The sequence below is a fragment of the Capricornis sumatraensis genome, chromosome 17 (assembly GCF_032405125.1).
Source record: "Capricornis sumatraensis isolate serow.1 chromosome 17, serow.2, whole genome shotgun sequence".
Classification (NCBI taxonomy): domain Eukaryota; kingdom Metazoa; phylum Chordata; class Mammalia; order Artiodactyla; family Bovidae; genus Capricornis; species Capricornis sumatraensis.
In genome coordinates, this window is record NC_091085.1 from 58,293,376 (window position 1) to 58,309,093 (window position 15,718).

The window sequence follows — 15,718 nt, forward strand, 5'->3', positions numbered from 1 at the left end:
AGACCTGCTTTGCAGAGGCAGCACGGGCCCTTCTCCAGGGATACAGCCAGCTCTGGGGGTCTGTGGGTGTTGAGGGCTGGCATACGGTGTGGCAAAGCATGGGAGCATCAAATATTCAGATTGCTGGGACTTTCTTTGGAATCACCCTCAGACCAAGTCCCAGTGTGGGGCCTGGGCCTCTGCATTAATTTTCTAGCTCCTAGGTAGAGCTGGTGCACCCTGAAGCTGTCTAGGGGGAAAGGGGTGCTAGCATAGGGCTCTGACCCTTCCGAGTGTCTTCCTGTCCGCTGTGAGCAGCCGGGAGGGACCATGGGCCTGTGAATACCACCCCCTCCCAGGGAATCCAAAGGTCCTGGAAGCACGGAAGAGGGAACCTCTTTGAATTTGCACATTTTATTAAGATAATCAGTCATTCCTTAAGTTATTTCTTTGTTAATCAGAAAGCATCTTTGTGGAGAGACCATGCACAGTCTGTATAGTTATATAAAAATACATCAGTCACCTTGCCTCTCCTGAATGTGAGCTCCAAGTTGCCCTTCTCCCCAGCGAGGGGGCTAAACCCCATCTTAGGGGGGAGGCCAGGGGAATGTCGGGGTAGCCCCCACCTAAGGGTCCAGTCTGAGGGCATCTGGCCACACTGGGGGGCTTTGGGTCACTGGTGCCAAGCAGCCCCAGGTCGTGGCCCCAGCCCCCACGTGTCCTGGCTCTTCCCAGGAGCACGGGGCTCTCACGTCTTCCTCCCTGACCTTGCGCGTGTGCAGTGAGCCCTACAGCACCAGCCATTGCCGAGTCATCGCTGTAGGAGGGAAAGGCCTGAGCGAGGGCAGCCGGGCCCCACAGAGTCTCTTTAAGCTGACGGCTGTCAGGTGCTGGTGGTCATTTCCAAGAGCTTAGATGCCTCCCCTTGGCACCTGGCTCGAGGGCTCTGATGTTCCCAAGTCCTGGTCCTGAAGGCGTCAGCGGACGGGTTAGCAGTCTGCCCTGCGGGTGAGGCTCTGGACATGGAGCTGAAAGACTGCGGTGCAGACGGGCTGGGCCCTCCATCCTCTGCCCTGGGGCACGGGCACCAGGACAGCGTGGGCAGGGCTCCTCCTGGCGGCTCCCCAAACACAGCCCACTCTGGCCCTGGCATCGGCATCCAACTTTAGTCCAGTCTCCTGGCCCACCATCCGCCGGAGGTTGCCGGGCTACGGCTCTGGGGGTTAAGCTGCGTGCATTTATTTGAAAGGCTCGCTTTGGAAACAGCCTCCTCCAGGGCTGCCGGGTGTCTGAATGGCCCCCTTCTTCCCTCCTGTGCAGCCAAGGCTGGGATGCCTCCATCCTGCCGATGCTCGGGGTGACCTCGCCTCAGGGGCAGCCAAGGACACGTGCCTTCTTCTCTCCATTGCTGCCTATCTACCTGCCCCTGCCCCCTGCTCCTCCGAGAGCCAGGCCCAAGCTGCCTCCCCAAATAGGTGCTGATAAAATAGATGTGTTTATTGGGTGAGTCCCAGCGGCCAGGGTAAACACAGCCCGGGGTCCCTCTCAATAGCGGAGTCCATCCTCTGGCCACCCCAGGGATGGCCCTGGTTCGCCGCCGATGCCACCACCACCCGGGCCGGGCTGCGGGTCAGAGCGGCGCAGGGCCCAGGAGGCCCGGCCCGGGGCGCGGGCACAGCTGCAGCTGCACGCTGGCAGTGAACCAGCAGCGGGGCTGGCCCAGACTGAGGTGCAGGGTGGTTCGGAAGGAGTTGCTGGCGCACTTGGGGAAGATGATGGTGGTGCTGCGGAAGCGCAGGGCGCGGGGTCGCGGCTCCAGGGTCAGCTGGCTGCGGTAGTTGCGCCAAGTGCAGTTGGGGGCGGCCACGATCGTCTCACTGTAGGCCGTGACCGTGGGCACCGGAGCGTAGAAGACCTTGTCCCGGAAGTGCTTCTCCGATGCGTACTTGACCTCAGAATTGCAGCTGGTGGAGGGGAGGACAGGGGTGAGCTCAGGGCCAGGCAGTCAGGTCACGATCAGAGGGCAAGGTGAACATGGAGCAGCCTGGGCTCTTGCAAAATGTCAAGGTCAAAAGGACAAAGAAGGGACCCTGCCGACTCGGAGAAGACTCAAGAAATGGGCCAACTACCTGCCACACGTGCCCCTGGCGGGATCCTGGACTGGGATTAAACATAGGCTATAAAAGGACATTTGGGGACAATGGGCGGAATTGGACTAGGCAGTGGTCGTGTTTTTAGCTTTCGCTGGTCCGATTTTGGCAAGCGGACCGTCATTATGTGAGAGGATGTCCCTGTTCTCAGGAAGGACACCGGCCGGAGTTATTTAGAGGTTTGAGGTCAGGATGTCGTCATCCTCCTCTCAAACAGGTCAGAAAAAATGCTTTGTTTATGTAGAATGAGTGAGAGTGTGTGGATGCTCAAGTCAATGAGGGCAATATGGAAACAACAAGGAGTCAGTTCAACCGGGGCCCCCTATACTCTTCCTGCAGCTTTCTTTACATCTGAAATTTTATCAAAGTAAGCTCCCCAGAGTAGCGTCGGCTCCTCTAGATGAGTGAGCCCCTCGCGCTGCCCCGTGCTGAGTCGCTCAGTCCTGTCTGACTCTGCGACCCCACAGACTGCCGCCCGCCAGGCTCCTCTGTCCATGGGATTCTCCAGGCAAGAATACCGGAGTGGGTCGCCATGCCCTCCTCCAGGGGCGACCCCCTCGCGAGTGGCCAGCTGCTCAGCACCTCCCAGCTCTGCTCCCAGATCATCGCACTGGAAGGTAAAGCTGTGGGGAGCGGGGGCTTCACCTGTCTCCTTCCCACCGGATCCGACAGGTGATCCACGGCAGGAGGGAAGCAGACTCCCAAGAGCCCAGGCAGCCCTCAACCACCCTGGCTGGGGCCTCTGATAATAAAAACTAAAAAGGAGAACTTTGGGGGCAGAAAATTCTTTAAAGTAGACCCATTTGTCTCCTGGGAACATATCCAGAGCTGGAGGAGCAGAAGGCAGAGGGTCCCACATCCCTGACCAGGCTAGAGTGATGTGAACAAATCCATCTGAGCATGCCATGGATACGGGGGCTAGACCCACGGACCTCAGACTGCACCTTCTGGAAGCCTGAGCCCCAGAAGCCCTCTCAGGAGGGCAGATGGCTGGAGAAAAGCACCTGAGGGAGTGGGGTTATTGTTCAGTTGTGTCTGACTCTTTGTGACCCCACGGACTGCAGCACGCCAGGCTTCCCTGTCCTTCAGTATCTCCCAGAGCTTGCTCAAGCTCGTGCCCATCGAGTCAGTGATGCCATCCAGCCATCTCATCCTCTGTCGCCCCCTTCTCCTGCCCTCAGTCTTTCCCACCATCAGGGTCTTTGGTTCCCTTAGCTCAGTGGTGCAGGTGCCACTTGAGATGCCCTGTGATGGGAGGGCACCTAATACACTTCTGGGCAATGGCTCCTTGGGGGATAAAGGGGAAAATTTATAATAACAATCAGCCAGGTTGGGGGTAAAGGGCCTGGGACGGGGAGATGAAGGGTGTGGACAGTAAGGGCCGCAGAGTCTCTCCAAGTCACAGCCATGCCTCCTCGGGGAGCATCACCCAGAAGGGCTGCCTAAAGCGAGGGGAACCTGCCGAAACCCTCAGCCTGGCCCCCGACCCATCCCACCCCACCCCACCCCTACCCAGCCCAGCAGCCCCACTCACCGGATCTCAGGTGTGGGTTCTGGGTTCACCTCAATGCTCTCCCCAAAGAACACAGGCAGCATCCGGGGCCTCATCTCTCGTGCCGGGGTGCTCGGGGGGTGGGCAGGGGGCTGTGGGGAGAGCCAGGGATGCAGGGTCACGTGAGCAGCCCTTCAGCACTACAGCCTCAGCTCCCTGATGGACACAAGAGGAGCTCCCCATACCCTTCCAGTCCTGGCTTTCCTGGAAGCCTGCTTCTGCGGGGTCCATCAGGAAGCCCACCCCAGCATCCCTCTGTGGAATCCAAGCACTCTGATGCCCACTCACCCACTGGCCTGCCCCCCCCCCCCCACCAACCACTTGGTTCTCAGGCGTCACTATAAGGGGACATGGTCATGGCCTCTGTCTACAGTGCCCAGGCCACCTAAGCCCCAAGAGCCAGGCTCAGAGCCCTGTAGAACTGAGAACCCTCTCAAGGAGCCCCTGAGCCCAAGCCTCGCGAGCTGCCCCCCGGGGTGACATGGCAGGACGGAGCTCTGCGATGGGCTGAAAACCGCACTCATCAAGGCAAGAGTTTCCAGCCCTTCTTGGTGCATAGCTGTAGGTCCCTCATTCAAATCCTTCACAAGATCCTCTCTGGCCTCACCTGGATGAGGGATCACAGCAGTGGACACTCTTCGAGCACGAACTGCACCAGGCACTGCTCTGAGCCCCCCGTGTACCCATTCATTCACTCATGGGACGGAGCTGTACTAGCATCCCTGTTATATAGATGCTAACACTGAACCCCAGAGTGGCCAAGTAACTTGCCTGAGGCCACACAGCGAGGAAGGGGCAGAGCTGGTGGCCTAGCTGCCAAGCCTGTGCCCTCGCCCATGTTCCCCCACTGCCTCTCAATGCCCACAAGACCAGCGCTGTAGCCCCAAGACCTGACCTGTCACCCCGTGCTCAGAGCAAGCTTGCCCTCATGCACAGGATCTCAGAGCCGCCCAGCCAGGCCCATATCCGGCTAGCCTTGGCCACGTCCCAGGCTGCTTCTGCGCTTTGGCTTATGCTGTTCTCGGTACTGGGAACATCCTTTCCTTTCTCTCTGACTTGGTCTAAGGTGACAACTCAGAAACCAGCTTCCTGTCTTCCCAAACATCCTCTGTGGGGTCCCTGGAGCTCCCACCTGCTGGTCTCCATGCTGCGACCCCTTTGTGTGTCTGTCACCCCCAGGCCATGAGCACCTTAAGATTCATGACCAGAGGCCCACTCTTTGCCCAGTGCCTGGCACCTTTCAGACCCCGTGCTGTCCAAAGGCAGGACCTCACGTGCAAAGCAGCACCCTGCTCCCCCACACACTTGTTAGCCCCTGAGCCAGCCCCATGCCTGTCTTTTAATCTGCTATCTGCCTGTGGATGTGGTCACCGAAGCCGCCTCCTCAGCTGATCACAGTGTCCCCAGAATACAGGCCGATGAAGGACCACAGGAAGAAAATACCCAAGACTTGGACAAACAAGGGGTTCCCCACAGGCCCCCAGCAGCTGTCCTCAGGGTGGTCCCATCTCTCCTTTGCTGGGCGTGGCAGGTAGAATAATGTCTCCCAAAATGTGAGGTCCTAATGCGCAGTTCCCGGGAATGTGCAAACTTACAGGGCAAAAGGGACTTTGTAGGTGTGATTAAGGATCTTGAGATGGGAAGACTGTCATGGAGTATCCCATGTCCACCCCACCCCCCATCATCACAATGGTCCTTATAAGTGAAAGAGGGAGGGAGCAGGGCAGAGTCAGAAAGATTGAGGACATTACCCTGCTGTCTTAAGGATGGAGGACGGGACCACCAGCCAAGGAACATGGGTGGGAAAGGCAAGGATTCTCCTTGAAGGAGAATCCCCTAGAAGGTGGGAAAGGCAAGGATTCTCTCCTAGAGTAGAAGGTGGGAAAGGCAAGGATTCTCCCCTAGAGTATTTGGAAAGAACGTGTGGGTGTGCGCTCATTCGCTTCAGTTGTGCCCAACTCTATGCGACCCTATAGACTGTAGCCTGCCAGTCTCCTCTGTCCATGGGGATTCTCCAGGCAAGAATACCGGAGAGGGTTGCCACGCCCTCCTCCAGGGGATCTTCCCAACCCAGGGATCAAACCTGCACCTCTGAGGTCTCCTGCTTTGGCAGGCAGGTTCTTTACCACTGGCGCCAGCTGGGAAGCCCCCAGAGAGGATGCCTTGCCCAAATCCTTGCTTTTATTAATAGCCTGTGAGACCCATTGTAGACAGCTGGCCTTTGGAACTGTGAGGTATCCTTTGCATTTATTCTGATTTTGCTTATTTTTGACTGTGCCGGGCCTTTCTCACAGCACACGCGCTCTTCGGTGGCCTCAGTCTTCTCCAGTTGTGGCGCATGGGCTTGGTTGCCTGACGGCATGTGGGATCTTAGCTCCCTGACCAAGGATAGAACCCACGTCCCCTGCATTGGTAGGCAGATTCTTAACCACTGGACCACCAGGGAAGTCCCTGGAACTGTAAGCTATCGAGTCCGAGTTGTTTCAAGCCACTATATGTGTAGCCATTTGTTAGAGCAGCGATAGGGGGCTAACACATCACATGACCTGGCAAGCAACTCCCCACTCGGGGTTGCAGCCTCCTGGTCCCTACAGTGGGGTGACAGGAGCACCTGCCTCACGGGCCATAGTGAGGACTGCAGGATTCAAAGTGCGTAAATGAGTGGGACTGTGCCTGGCACTGAGCAAGCTCTGTGTAAGTGTGGGCTTGTATTCTGAATGCTTTTCATAAAGGGTCAGGAGGCAGGGGTGAGTGGTCCTCTCCAGAGAGAGGTCAATCCACACCCCCTTTTTAAGCTTGAGACAACCCTGCTCTGACCTGCCAGAAGCAAGCATGCATCATTCAAGAGATTTAAGTTTAAATATAAAATAGTGATGGGAATTCCCAGGTGGTCCAGTGGTTAAGATTCCACACTCACTGCTGAGGGCCCCGGTTCAGTCCCTGGTTGGGGAACTAAGATCCCACAAGCTGTGCAGTACAGTCAAAATTTTAAAGAAAGAATATAATTTTTTAAAGTGACAAGATTTTAGAACTTTGGGTGTTCTCCATGGCTCTGTGAACTCAGCACTGACCTCAGCTATAAAACTCCATGACTTGATGTTCGTAAAAACCATACTCTCTCCCTGCAAGACTCTCTGAAAGTATGAAAGTGAGCATGTTAGTCGTTCAGTCGTTTCTGACTCTTGGCGACTCTACGGACTGTAGCCCACCAGGCTCCTCTGTTCATGGGATTCTCCAGGCAAGAATACTGGAGTGGTGAGCCATTCCTTATCTGAAGTATGGCACTCCCCCAAATGTGTGCAGTGGTTTGCTGAGCACCTACTGTGTGCCGAACACCTACTGTGCACCAGATCCTGTGTGGGTTGGATGAATCACAGTGCCTCCCAGGATTCGTCTTGTGGGACAGAAGAGGAGAGAGGAAGATGCAGGCATGCAAGGGGCTGTGGATACGGGTGCTAAGGTTTTTGGTGGCATCTCTAGGTGGAAGGGTAGAGGGAGGAAGGGGTAGCCTGCTACTGGTTTTCATCACCCACCACCCCCCACGCCCCCACCCCCCGCCCCGCCCCCACTCCCCACCCCGCCCCCACTCCCCACCCCTATGAAAGAACACTTCCTAAGCTCAGCAGCAGAGAGTACTTCTTTGGGAGGTAATGAAGAACCAGGTACCACCATCCCTCTCAGGTTCACTCAAGCCTCCTAATGAGAGCTGAGTTCATGTTTGGGGCCCCATTCTGGCCAGATTTCACTCCCTGACTGGCTGCCAACAGAGGGAACTAGGCTGACTTTACAGGCTGGGCCAGGAAGCTGGCACTCTGGGCATCATTGTCCCAAGGGCCCCGGTGAAAAACAGCTAAAATCCGTCCCACCCAGGAGTGCCATACAAGAGCTGGGGGAAGCTACTGAAAACCCAGACAGAGGCTGGCATCCAGGGACCTGGGCCACAGGACAGCTGCAGGCCACCCCCGCAGGGTTCCAGGGGCCCGTGCAGCTCCTAGGTGCCCCACAGCTGCCTGCCTGGCCCCAGAAGCTCGGGGCTCAGTCTTGCAGCTACAGTGGCGGGCCAGGAAGGCAAGCCACCGACCTTGCCAAAGCAGCTCACCCAATCCCCCACCCCAGCCCCCAGACACCCCCATGGGAGCCACCAGGGTGAGGGCAGGCTGTGGAGAGGGTTGGGGCACACAGGCCCATGGGACCTTTGCTGCTGCACCTGCTCGCCTGGCCAGGCCACGTGGAACGAAGAACACTCCCAGGCACCTTGCTCCCCTCACAACTCCCCAACCCCGGGGGCAGCCACAGGCCAGCTTGTTCCCCTAAAGGCCCAGGTGCTTGCTCCACTATGAAGAGGACCCACTGAGAGACGCCTGCGCCCAGGGAACCTACACACTGTGCCTCAGTTTGTCCATCTGTACAATGGGATTATGCCATTTGTGAAGCCCACAGTCCGGGGTACCCAGGTGCAGGCTGGTTAGTGTCCCCTTGAAGCCCTGGGGGGCAGGGCCAGAGGAAAAGCAGCTGAGACTCCGGGGCAGAGGAGCGGAGAGGCTGAAGGCTGGATCCCCATCTCCCAGACACCACGCCCTCCACCCTAGGATAGTAACACAGTTGGACCAGCCCCCAACTCCTTCTGGGCACCAGAAGAGCCCCATTCTAGCCTGGGGAGGGGGCTGGCCTGGCTCCCTGGTCTCCTGGGCAGGCAGGGCATCTGCGTGGGGACCAGGGAGGACTTCAGAGAAAGCAGGACCCAGAGAGCAGTGAGTCGCGGCTGCCCTCTGCCCGCCAGGCCCCACCTGCCTCGCCCAGTGATTCATGTGCGAGGATAAATACTGGAGGTAAAAATACACATGGGCGTCTGGAGCGCTGCCGTCTCTGCCTGCTGTGCACAGCACGGCCCCAGAACAGCAACGGAAGATAAGCGCTGCTGAGCTGTGAGGGCTCTGTGCCGTGTGGTGACAGCCCAGCCTGACCGGGGGTCCCAGTTCGGCTGGCGGGGACAGCCAGGGGCAGCACAGGGGCGTTTGTCCCCAGGCTGGGTGTCCCACAGCGGCCCCTCACCTGCCACTGCATGGAACGTGGCTAGAGCCACATGTGTCCCATGAAACTTTCTGCTCAGCCAGGGGGTATCAAGCCCCCATCAGTGGAGAGCGAGTGGCAGGAGGAAGGGTCCAGGGAGACCCCACACTGGCGTGGGGGCGGGGCACCCTCATCAAAGCCATGGGGAACCTTTGTGAGGGCTGAAATGGACCTTCCCAAGGCTGCTGACCTACCTGGTGGCCACAGTTTCTACTGCGATCAGAATTAAACTGATGATCTTCAGCATGTTTGGGGAGTTGAGACCAAAAGCTCCCATGGTGGGCTATGGTGGACGGTAGCCTTCACCCATGAGGAAAGCGATTCAAGAAGGGGTTATTTATGCCCCAAGAATCCTCATCCTTTTTATGAAAGGCCTTGGGGATTGGTGGTCAATTCTAGGTTGGTGTGGGAAGGGGCGGCAGCAGGGCCAGGAGGCTCCCAAAGGCTAGTTGCACAACACAGAACAACAGAGGAGGTGAGCGGGGCCAGGCTGGGGAGCCAAAGGGACCCCAAATGGTCCAGGGGCTGACACTCAGAGAGTGAACCTGAGCCAAGCTATAGAGCACAGGTCGGAGGCGGGGCTGAAGGACAGGCCTGCTCCCCAAGACAAGTGACCAGAGGGGCCCAAGCGACAGGAGGGTGCTGGCTTGGCTTGTGACCCCCACAAACGTATAAATGTGTGTGTGAGTCACTCAGTCCTGTCCGACTCTCAGCGACCCCACGGACTGTATGTAGCCCACCAGGCTCCTATGTCCATAGAATTCTCCAGGCAAGAATATTGGAGTGGGTTGCCATGCCCTTCTCGAGAAGATCTTCCCAACCCAGGAATTGAACCTGGTCTCCTACATTGCAGGCAGATTCTTTACCGTCTGAGCCACCAGGGAAGCCCCCACAAAAGTATGTTCATATCGTACTTTCTGGGACCTGGGGGTGTGACCCTCCTTGGAAATAGGGTCTTTAAGTAAGCAAGATCAAGTTAAGATGAGGTCCCCCTGGGTGGGGGTGGGGCCTGATTCAATACAGCTGGGGTCCTTATAAAAAGAGGGAGCTTTGGACACGGGATATACAGAGGGAAGAAAGTCCCTGGGGATGGTGGCGTGTGTCTACAAGCCGAGGCACACTGAGGCTGGCAGTCACCACCAGAAGCTGGGACAGGCACATGAATGGGTTCTTCCCTAGAACCTCTGGAGGGACGGTGGACCTGCTGACACCTGGGTCTCAGACTTGTGGCCTCTTTGTACTATATCCCTCCCCTGACAGGGAGGCCAGCAGTCCCAGGGCGAAAAGGACAGACCCATCTCTGGGTGCCCCTCCACCAGGTGCCACTTTCCCAGGATGGTGGCTCCTGATCGCTCCCTCACCCCCAGAGCACTTGGCAGGGCGAGGGCCTATTTATCTTCTTTTCACACTAAGGCTCTAGGTGGAGCTTCTCAGACAGGTGAGCCTTTCACAGAGAAGCGGGGCTGTCAGAGAGGTTGCTGGGTTTCCGCTGGAGGCCGCTGTGTCCAGGATTAAGCAGATGGGGGCTGAAAGGAGGCGCCAGGGTTTCTGGCTCCTCACAGCCTTTCTTCCTTCACACAGGCTCCTCCCCCCGTGGGTTGACACACCCGGTTCTCTTCCCTTGACCCTGCTTAGGCAACTGTGCTGGTCAAGGACACACCTGTGGGCCTGCTAGGGGGCCAGGAGGCTGACCTTGTCTTCACAGTCCGCCATACACCTAACCTTCCATTTTGCTCTTCATTTGTCCATCTGCTCGTCTGTCCGTCCCATTCATCCATCTGTCCATCCACCCATCCATCCGTGTGTCCATCCATCCATCTATTATCCATTGTCCATTCATCCACCCATCTGTCCATCCATCCTTCTCTCCACATATGCATTCATCTGCCCATCCTCCCATCTGTCCATCCATCCATCCATTCATTTGTCCATACATGCTTTCCAATCTGGGCCCTAGTTCCCAGAGAGGGAACTCCCTTCCCTCTCTGCCCTCATCCTTGGTTTCATCAACACAGACCAGAAACAGAAATGAGAAAATCCAAGTGTCCTTGGGTGGAGGGCTCTGGGGGCCCAGCCAAGATCCCAAGAGGCGGCTGTGACCAAGATTTCCAAGAGCTGGGCGGCAGCCCCAGGAAATTTTCAAAGATGGGGCAAAAACAGCCCACTCCCCATCACCAATTCTACCTGGATCTGGCCCCAAGGGCTGCCCTCAGAATCCAGGTCCAGGGAACCAGCACCTCGTTCTTCGGGAAATTCTCCAGCAGGCTACTCAGGCATACACTCGATGTATAAACAGACCCCAGGAGATGAGATGGGGGTGATGGGGCCCACAACACTTGCTGCTAGAGAATCCACATCCGTATCTGAGGGGTAGCAGCTCAGACTGCCACCTCTGGTCACAGGGAGGGCGAGCCCTTCATCTGCCACAGGTGGGTAACCTCTCATCTCCCCACCCCATGGCGGCTGTCCCCTCCCGTGGGCATCCAGAGATCATGACTTGAGATCCCAATGCCATCTGCACTCTCCCTAAGAGTGGTAAAGAGGGGACAGGGCTAGCTGCCCGAACTGCCCAGGTTAACTTGGAGGGGTGGGTATCTGCCACACACACTCACTCAGCCCTCCTGGCAACATAAGCCTCTCCCCCATGATGCCCCCAAAGTCCCCCAGCTCCTTCCAGGCAGCACAGGGAGTCGGGGGGGAAGTACATGGGAGCTGGTGGTCCAGGGCCTGGGAGCTTGAAGGTGGTACAGACGGCTTCTGTCCTGTTCCTGGCTGTATCCCTCAGGGGGCCTGGCTTAAATATTCGAAGAATGAACGCAGCTGACAGGCAGAGCCTGGCTAGCCCAGCAGGCGGCCTTGGCTGTCCTGGTGTCCTGCAGGTGAGCGGGGCCCCACCGCGTGGAGGTAAGACCTCCTTCCACCCTCCACAGAGCCTGTTACATGTGGGCCCCTCTCAGTCAAGTCTCTGATTTGGGTTTCTAAATTTCGGGGAGTCTGGGAACTCATGAGGCTCTCAAAAAATGAAAATGAAACAGGCACAAGTCCATTCTTAAAAGACCAAATGGAATTTTACTTTCTGGCCTCAGCTGGGTCTACAAGTCCCTGTACTGGCCTTGGCTGGCCTCACTGCGGCAGCTCAACCACGCCGGCTTGCTCCTGCCTCAGGGCCTTTGCGCTGGCCATTCCCTTGGACTGACACACGTCTCAGGCCTATGACCATGAGGGCCACTCTCATTTTTCTGGTTTCCATTAACTGTCACTTCCCTGACCACCCTGTCCACTCGCACCCAGCTCTTTAAGGGCACTTAACAGTCGCAAAGAGTCAGACACGACTGAGCGCCTGAACTGAATTGAACAGTCCGTCTAGCGTTGTATCACGTATTCAAGTTGGTGACTGTCTCTCCCACTAGAATGTCAGTTCCATGGTGGCAGGGACCACCTTTGAACATCTTGTTCACCACTGTGTCACCCACGAGCCCCAAAACTGCATGACATACAGTAGGTGCTCAGTAAGTATTGGTGGAATGATTCCCAGATCTTCCTTTGGCTTGAAAATTGCTAGAAATATTACCATCTTTGCTTCAAAGAGTGGGCAAGAAAAAAGAAAACAACCTATGGTCAAGATAGGGTGGTGGTTGGAGGTTCACTCACACCCAGCCTGGTCCCCAGTGCCTTTTAGGTCTTGGGGGGCAGTGTTGCAGCCAGCCAGTTACCCTGCATCCATGGGGTACTGTCCAGAAGGTAAGTTTAACTTATTCACAAAAAAGTAGGGGGAGAGGGGACCTCTTTGTAGAGGGTGAGCAAATTTAACATGCACGTCCAGCATGATAAATACGGTGACGAGCCTGTGAGGACCTCAGTGACCTGGGGGTGGGGACAGAACTGCAGCTCACCCCGCCCCCCTCTACCCGCTGGGGCGTGTGGCACCAATGTTGACCGGGAAGGCAGTGCCGGGAACAGGGTGTCAGAACAGAGGTGTCTATCCCAGGCTGAACCCCAGGCCCACACGGGGTGCCAAAGCAAACCCGGCCCTGCGTGGAGTCAGCCTCTTCCTGGGCATTTGCAACTACTGGCTCCAAAATGCAGGAGAAATTTCTGTCCTTTTGTGCAAGATTGGCAGCTGGTATTTTTGCCTACATCTGCTCCCAGGAAACATTCTCAGTGAGTGTGTGTGTGTGTGTGTGTGTGTGTGTGAAGTCACTTCGGTCATGTCTGACTCTTTGTGACCCTATGGACTGTAGCCCACCAGGCTCCTCTGTCCCTGGGATTCTCCAGGCAAGAATACCAGAGCGGGTTGCCATTTCCTCCTCCAAGGGATCTTCCCAACCCAGGGATCAAACCCACATCTCTTATGTCTCCTGTGCTGGCTGGCGGGTTCTTTACCACTGGCGCCACCTGGGAAGCCCCCTAGTCAACTATACTCCAATAAAAAATTTAAAAATAAAAAATATTAAACAAAAAAATTAAGTATGTTAAAAAAGTTTTTAATAAAATTTTAAAACCCATGCAGATAGTTAATTAGCCACACAATGAAAAGTAGGATAATGCAAGGTTTAAGTGTAGATGCTCCGGAGCCCAATTTCCTGGGTTCTAATCCAGCAAAGTCACTGACCTTTCTGTGCCTCAGTCTCCCCCTCTGGAAAATGGATCTAACAAGAGCACCAACATACTTCATAGGGATATCATGAAAATGAAATGAGTTGACAGAAGTAAAGAGCTTTAGGACAGTTCTTAGCACATGGGAAGGCTGTCTAAACGCAGATGTCATTACCTGTGCAGACAAAGCCCCAGGTCTTGCCCTCAAGCCAAATTAAAAAGATTAGAGACATAGCTCAGTTCCATATCTGGCATCTAGTTATCAAGGAGAGGGAAAAATAAAGTCAAGCAGGACAGCCAAGACAAGTAAGCTGGGTGCGCTGTCCCTGTGGCTGCCCCTGGCTGGCAGGAAAAGCATCCAGAAAACCTTCTATAAGGCAAATTCTGGGTGACCCAAAGAGTAAAGGGGAAGCCTGGTTCTCCGCCCCCATCCTCCAAGCCGCACTGTGTAGGACACCAGAGGAACTGAGTCCCAACGCGAGCAGCCCAAATAACCCCCATTCAGCAGTGCCAAGTCTGAGACACTCGTGCAGGAGAGTTGGCGCATTCGGATAACAGGATCAGTTTCACTGCCAACAGCCAGGGTCACACCTATTGATCCCTGGAAGTCCGGAACGCCTCTCCCACCCCCTCACCCACAAAGAGAGAGCAAAGTTCAAATTCAGCACAAAATTTTGGTCTAAGACAGGGGTTTCCCAAACTTTGCTGCACTAGGATCGCCTGGGGAGGTTTTAAAAATCCTGATGTCCAGTTCTCAGCCTCTAATAAATCAAATGAGAATGTCTCGAAGTATGAGGTGGGTATGGGAATTTTTTTTTCTTTTTTTAATCTCCCAGAGGTTCCCATGTCCTCCCAAGTTTGGAACCCACTGGAGCAAAGGACAAGGGAGACACCAGCGACATTCCTGTCTGTAGGAGGGGGGCGGGATAGCCATTCCTTTCGGTTCTGGGGAGATTTTCCAGTGAGCGGGATGCATTTACTGCCTTGTGAGGGACCAAGCACTGCCAGGGGCCCCAGGAAAGTGCTGCCAGGCTGGAGTCGTGCTAGTACACCCGTTAAAGCATGCAGAGAACTGCAAGAACGGGGAGATGCCACCCAGACTGCGAGCAGCCTCCAGATCTCAGTTTGTCATTCCTCAAATCAGAAGGCACCCAATCCCGCCCGCTTGGCTCCCGCCTGCCGGGGACGGGGTGGGGTGGGGGGGAACCCAGTCTCAGCCCAGCCACCAAGCGGGGAGACCCTGGCAGTCCACCTGAAGGTCCCACCGCCTCTGGCAAGAGGTAAAACTCTTGCGCCTCCGGACCTGGGGTTCCAGCCTTCCCCAGGCACCGCCTCAACTCCACGTCAACATCCCTCAAAATCCTGAGGAGGAAGGGTTCCTGTCTGGGTTTGGTTTAAAAAAAAAAAAAAAAAGGCTTTCATGTTGGCAGCACAAGGGGAACAGTAAACAGGGAACCTGGGCCCATTGCTGCAGCCTGGGGCTCCAGCTCATTCTCTTTGAGAATTTCAGACGGTCCTCGCCCCCTGTTCTTTTACTGCTGACAGTAAGACTCCCTGGAGAGGCCGGCAGCCAGGGAGAGATCTGCAGGGACCAGGCTGGCCCACCCCCACCTCGGCGCCTCGATCCCCACCTGGGGAGCATGGCTGTCACTTGGGACACCTTCTTGGCTGGGGGGATGCTGGGATGAACCTAGGCCCGGCTCCTGAAGTACCCTGTCTCCTTGGCGGGTTGTGGGGGCAGGCACTGCCCCCCTTTCTGCCCGAAGGTGCGTGCTTACCGCTCTGGCCTCGCCGGGTCCGGGGGCCTCAGAGGAGGCGCCGGCGCCCCCCGCGCGGGCGTCAAGGATGCCAGGCGCCAACGAGTAGAAGGGCGGGCTGGGGCTGGGGCTGGGGGGTAGCCCGGAGTCGGGGCTGTCCAGCACACCCTCCCGGCTCTTCTCCTTGGCGCTCTCCTCCATGCCCTGCAGATGCAGGTGGCCCACCATGTCTGGGGGGCGCGGGGCGCAGGCCCCCGGCTCCTCGGGGGGCTCCTCCACCGCGCTCCGGGGCCCGGGGCGGGCGGGCTGCCGGCGGCGGCGGGGCGAGGGCTGCGCGCGCCCGGGACCTGCAGGCAGAGCCGAGGGGCGGTGCGTCAGGCCCCGGGGCTCCCAGAGCCCCCGGGTTCCCCGACCGGCCGGGCCGTGCGCGCCGCTTCCAGGAGGGGCCGGCGGTCGGGCGCCCGGCTCTGCGCGCTCGGGACGGCCGCCTCGCCGCGCTGCCACGCCGGGCCTGCCGCCCGTCCGCCGCCGCTGGCCGCGCTCCAGCCACGCCGGGCCCGGCCTCGTCTCTGCGCTCCACCGCCCGCGGCCCGGCCCAGCCCGAGGCGCACGCC

The 15,718-nt window shown here is 57.2% G+C and overlaps 1 protein-coding gene across 1 annotated transcript; it reads right to left on the reverse strand.

Annotated features, from left to right (window-relative positions):
• Positions 1-526: 526 nt before the first annotated feature.
• Positions 527-15,332, reverse strand: RFLNA (refilin A). The gene is made up of 3 exons (XM_068990158.1): positions 15,126-15,332; positions 3,664-3,773; positions 527-1,943 (listed from the first exon to the last, which is right to left on the reverse strand). Exons 1-3 carry the CDS (start codon positions 15,330-15,332, stop codon positions 1,610-1,612), a joined length of 651 nt encoding a protein of 216 aa, XP_068846259.1. The 3' UTR covers positions 527-1,609.
• Between the last annotated feature and the right edge of the window lie 386 nt (positions 15,333-15,718).

What these genes read in the sequence shown, in the direction of transcription:
- RFLNA (XM_068990158.1), bottom strand. Translation starts at nt 15,332, where the DNA reads ATGGTGGGCCACCTGCATCTGCAGGGCATGGAGGAGAGCGCCAAGGAG. An exon ending in GACCCGGCGAGGCCAGAGCG is followed by an intron (nt 3,774 to 15,125) that starts GTAAGCACGCAC and finishes CTCTCCCCACAG; the next exon opens with CCCCCTGCCCACCCCCCGAG. An exon ending in GAACCCACACCTGAGATCCG is followed by an intron (nt 1,944 to 3,663) that starts GTGAGTGGGGCT and finishes CCCCTCCACCAG; the next exon opens with CTGCAATTCTGAGGTCAAGT.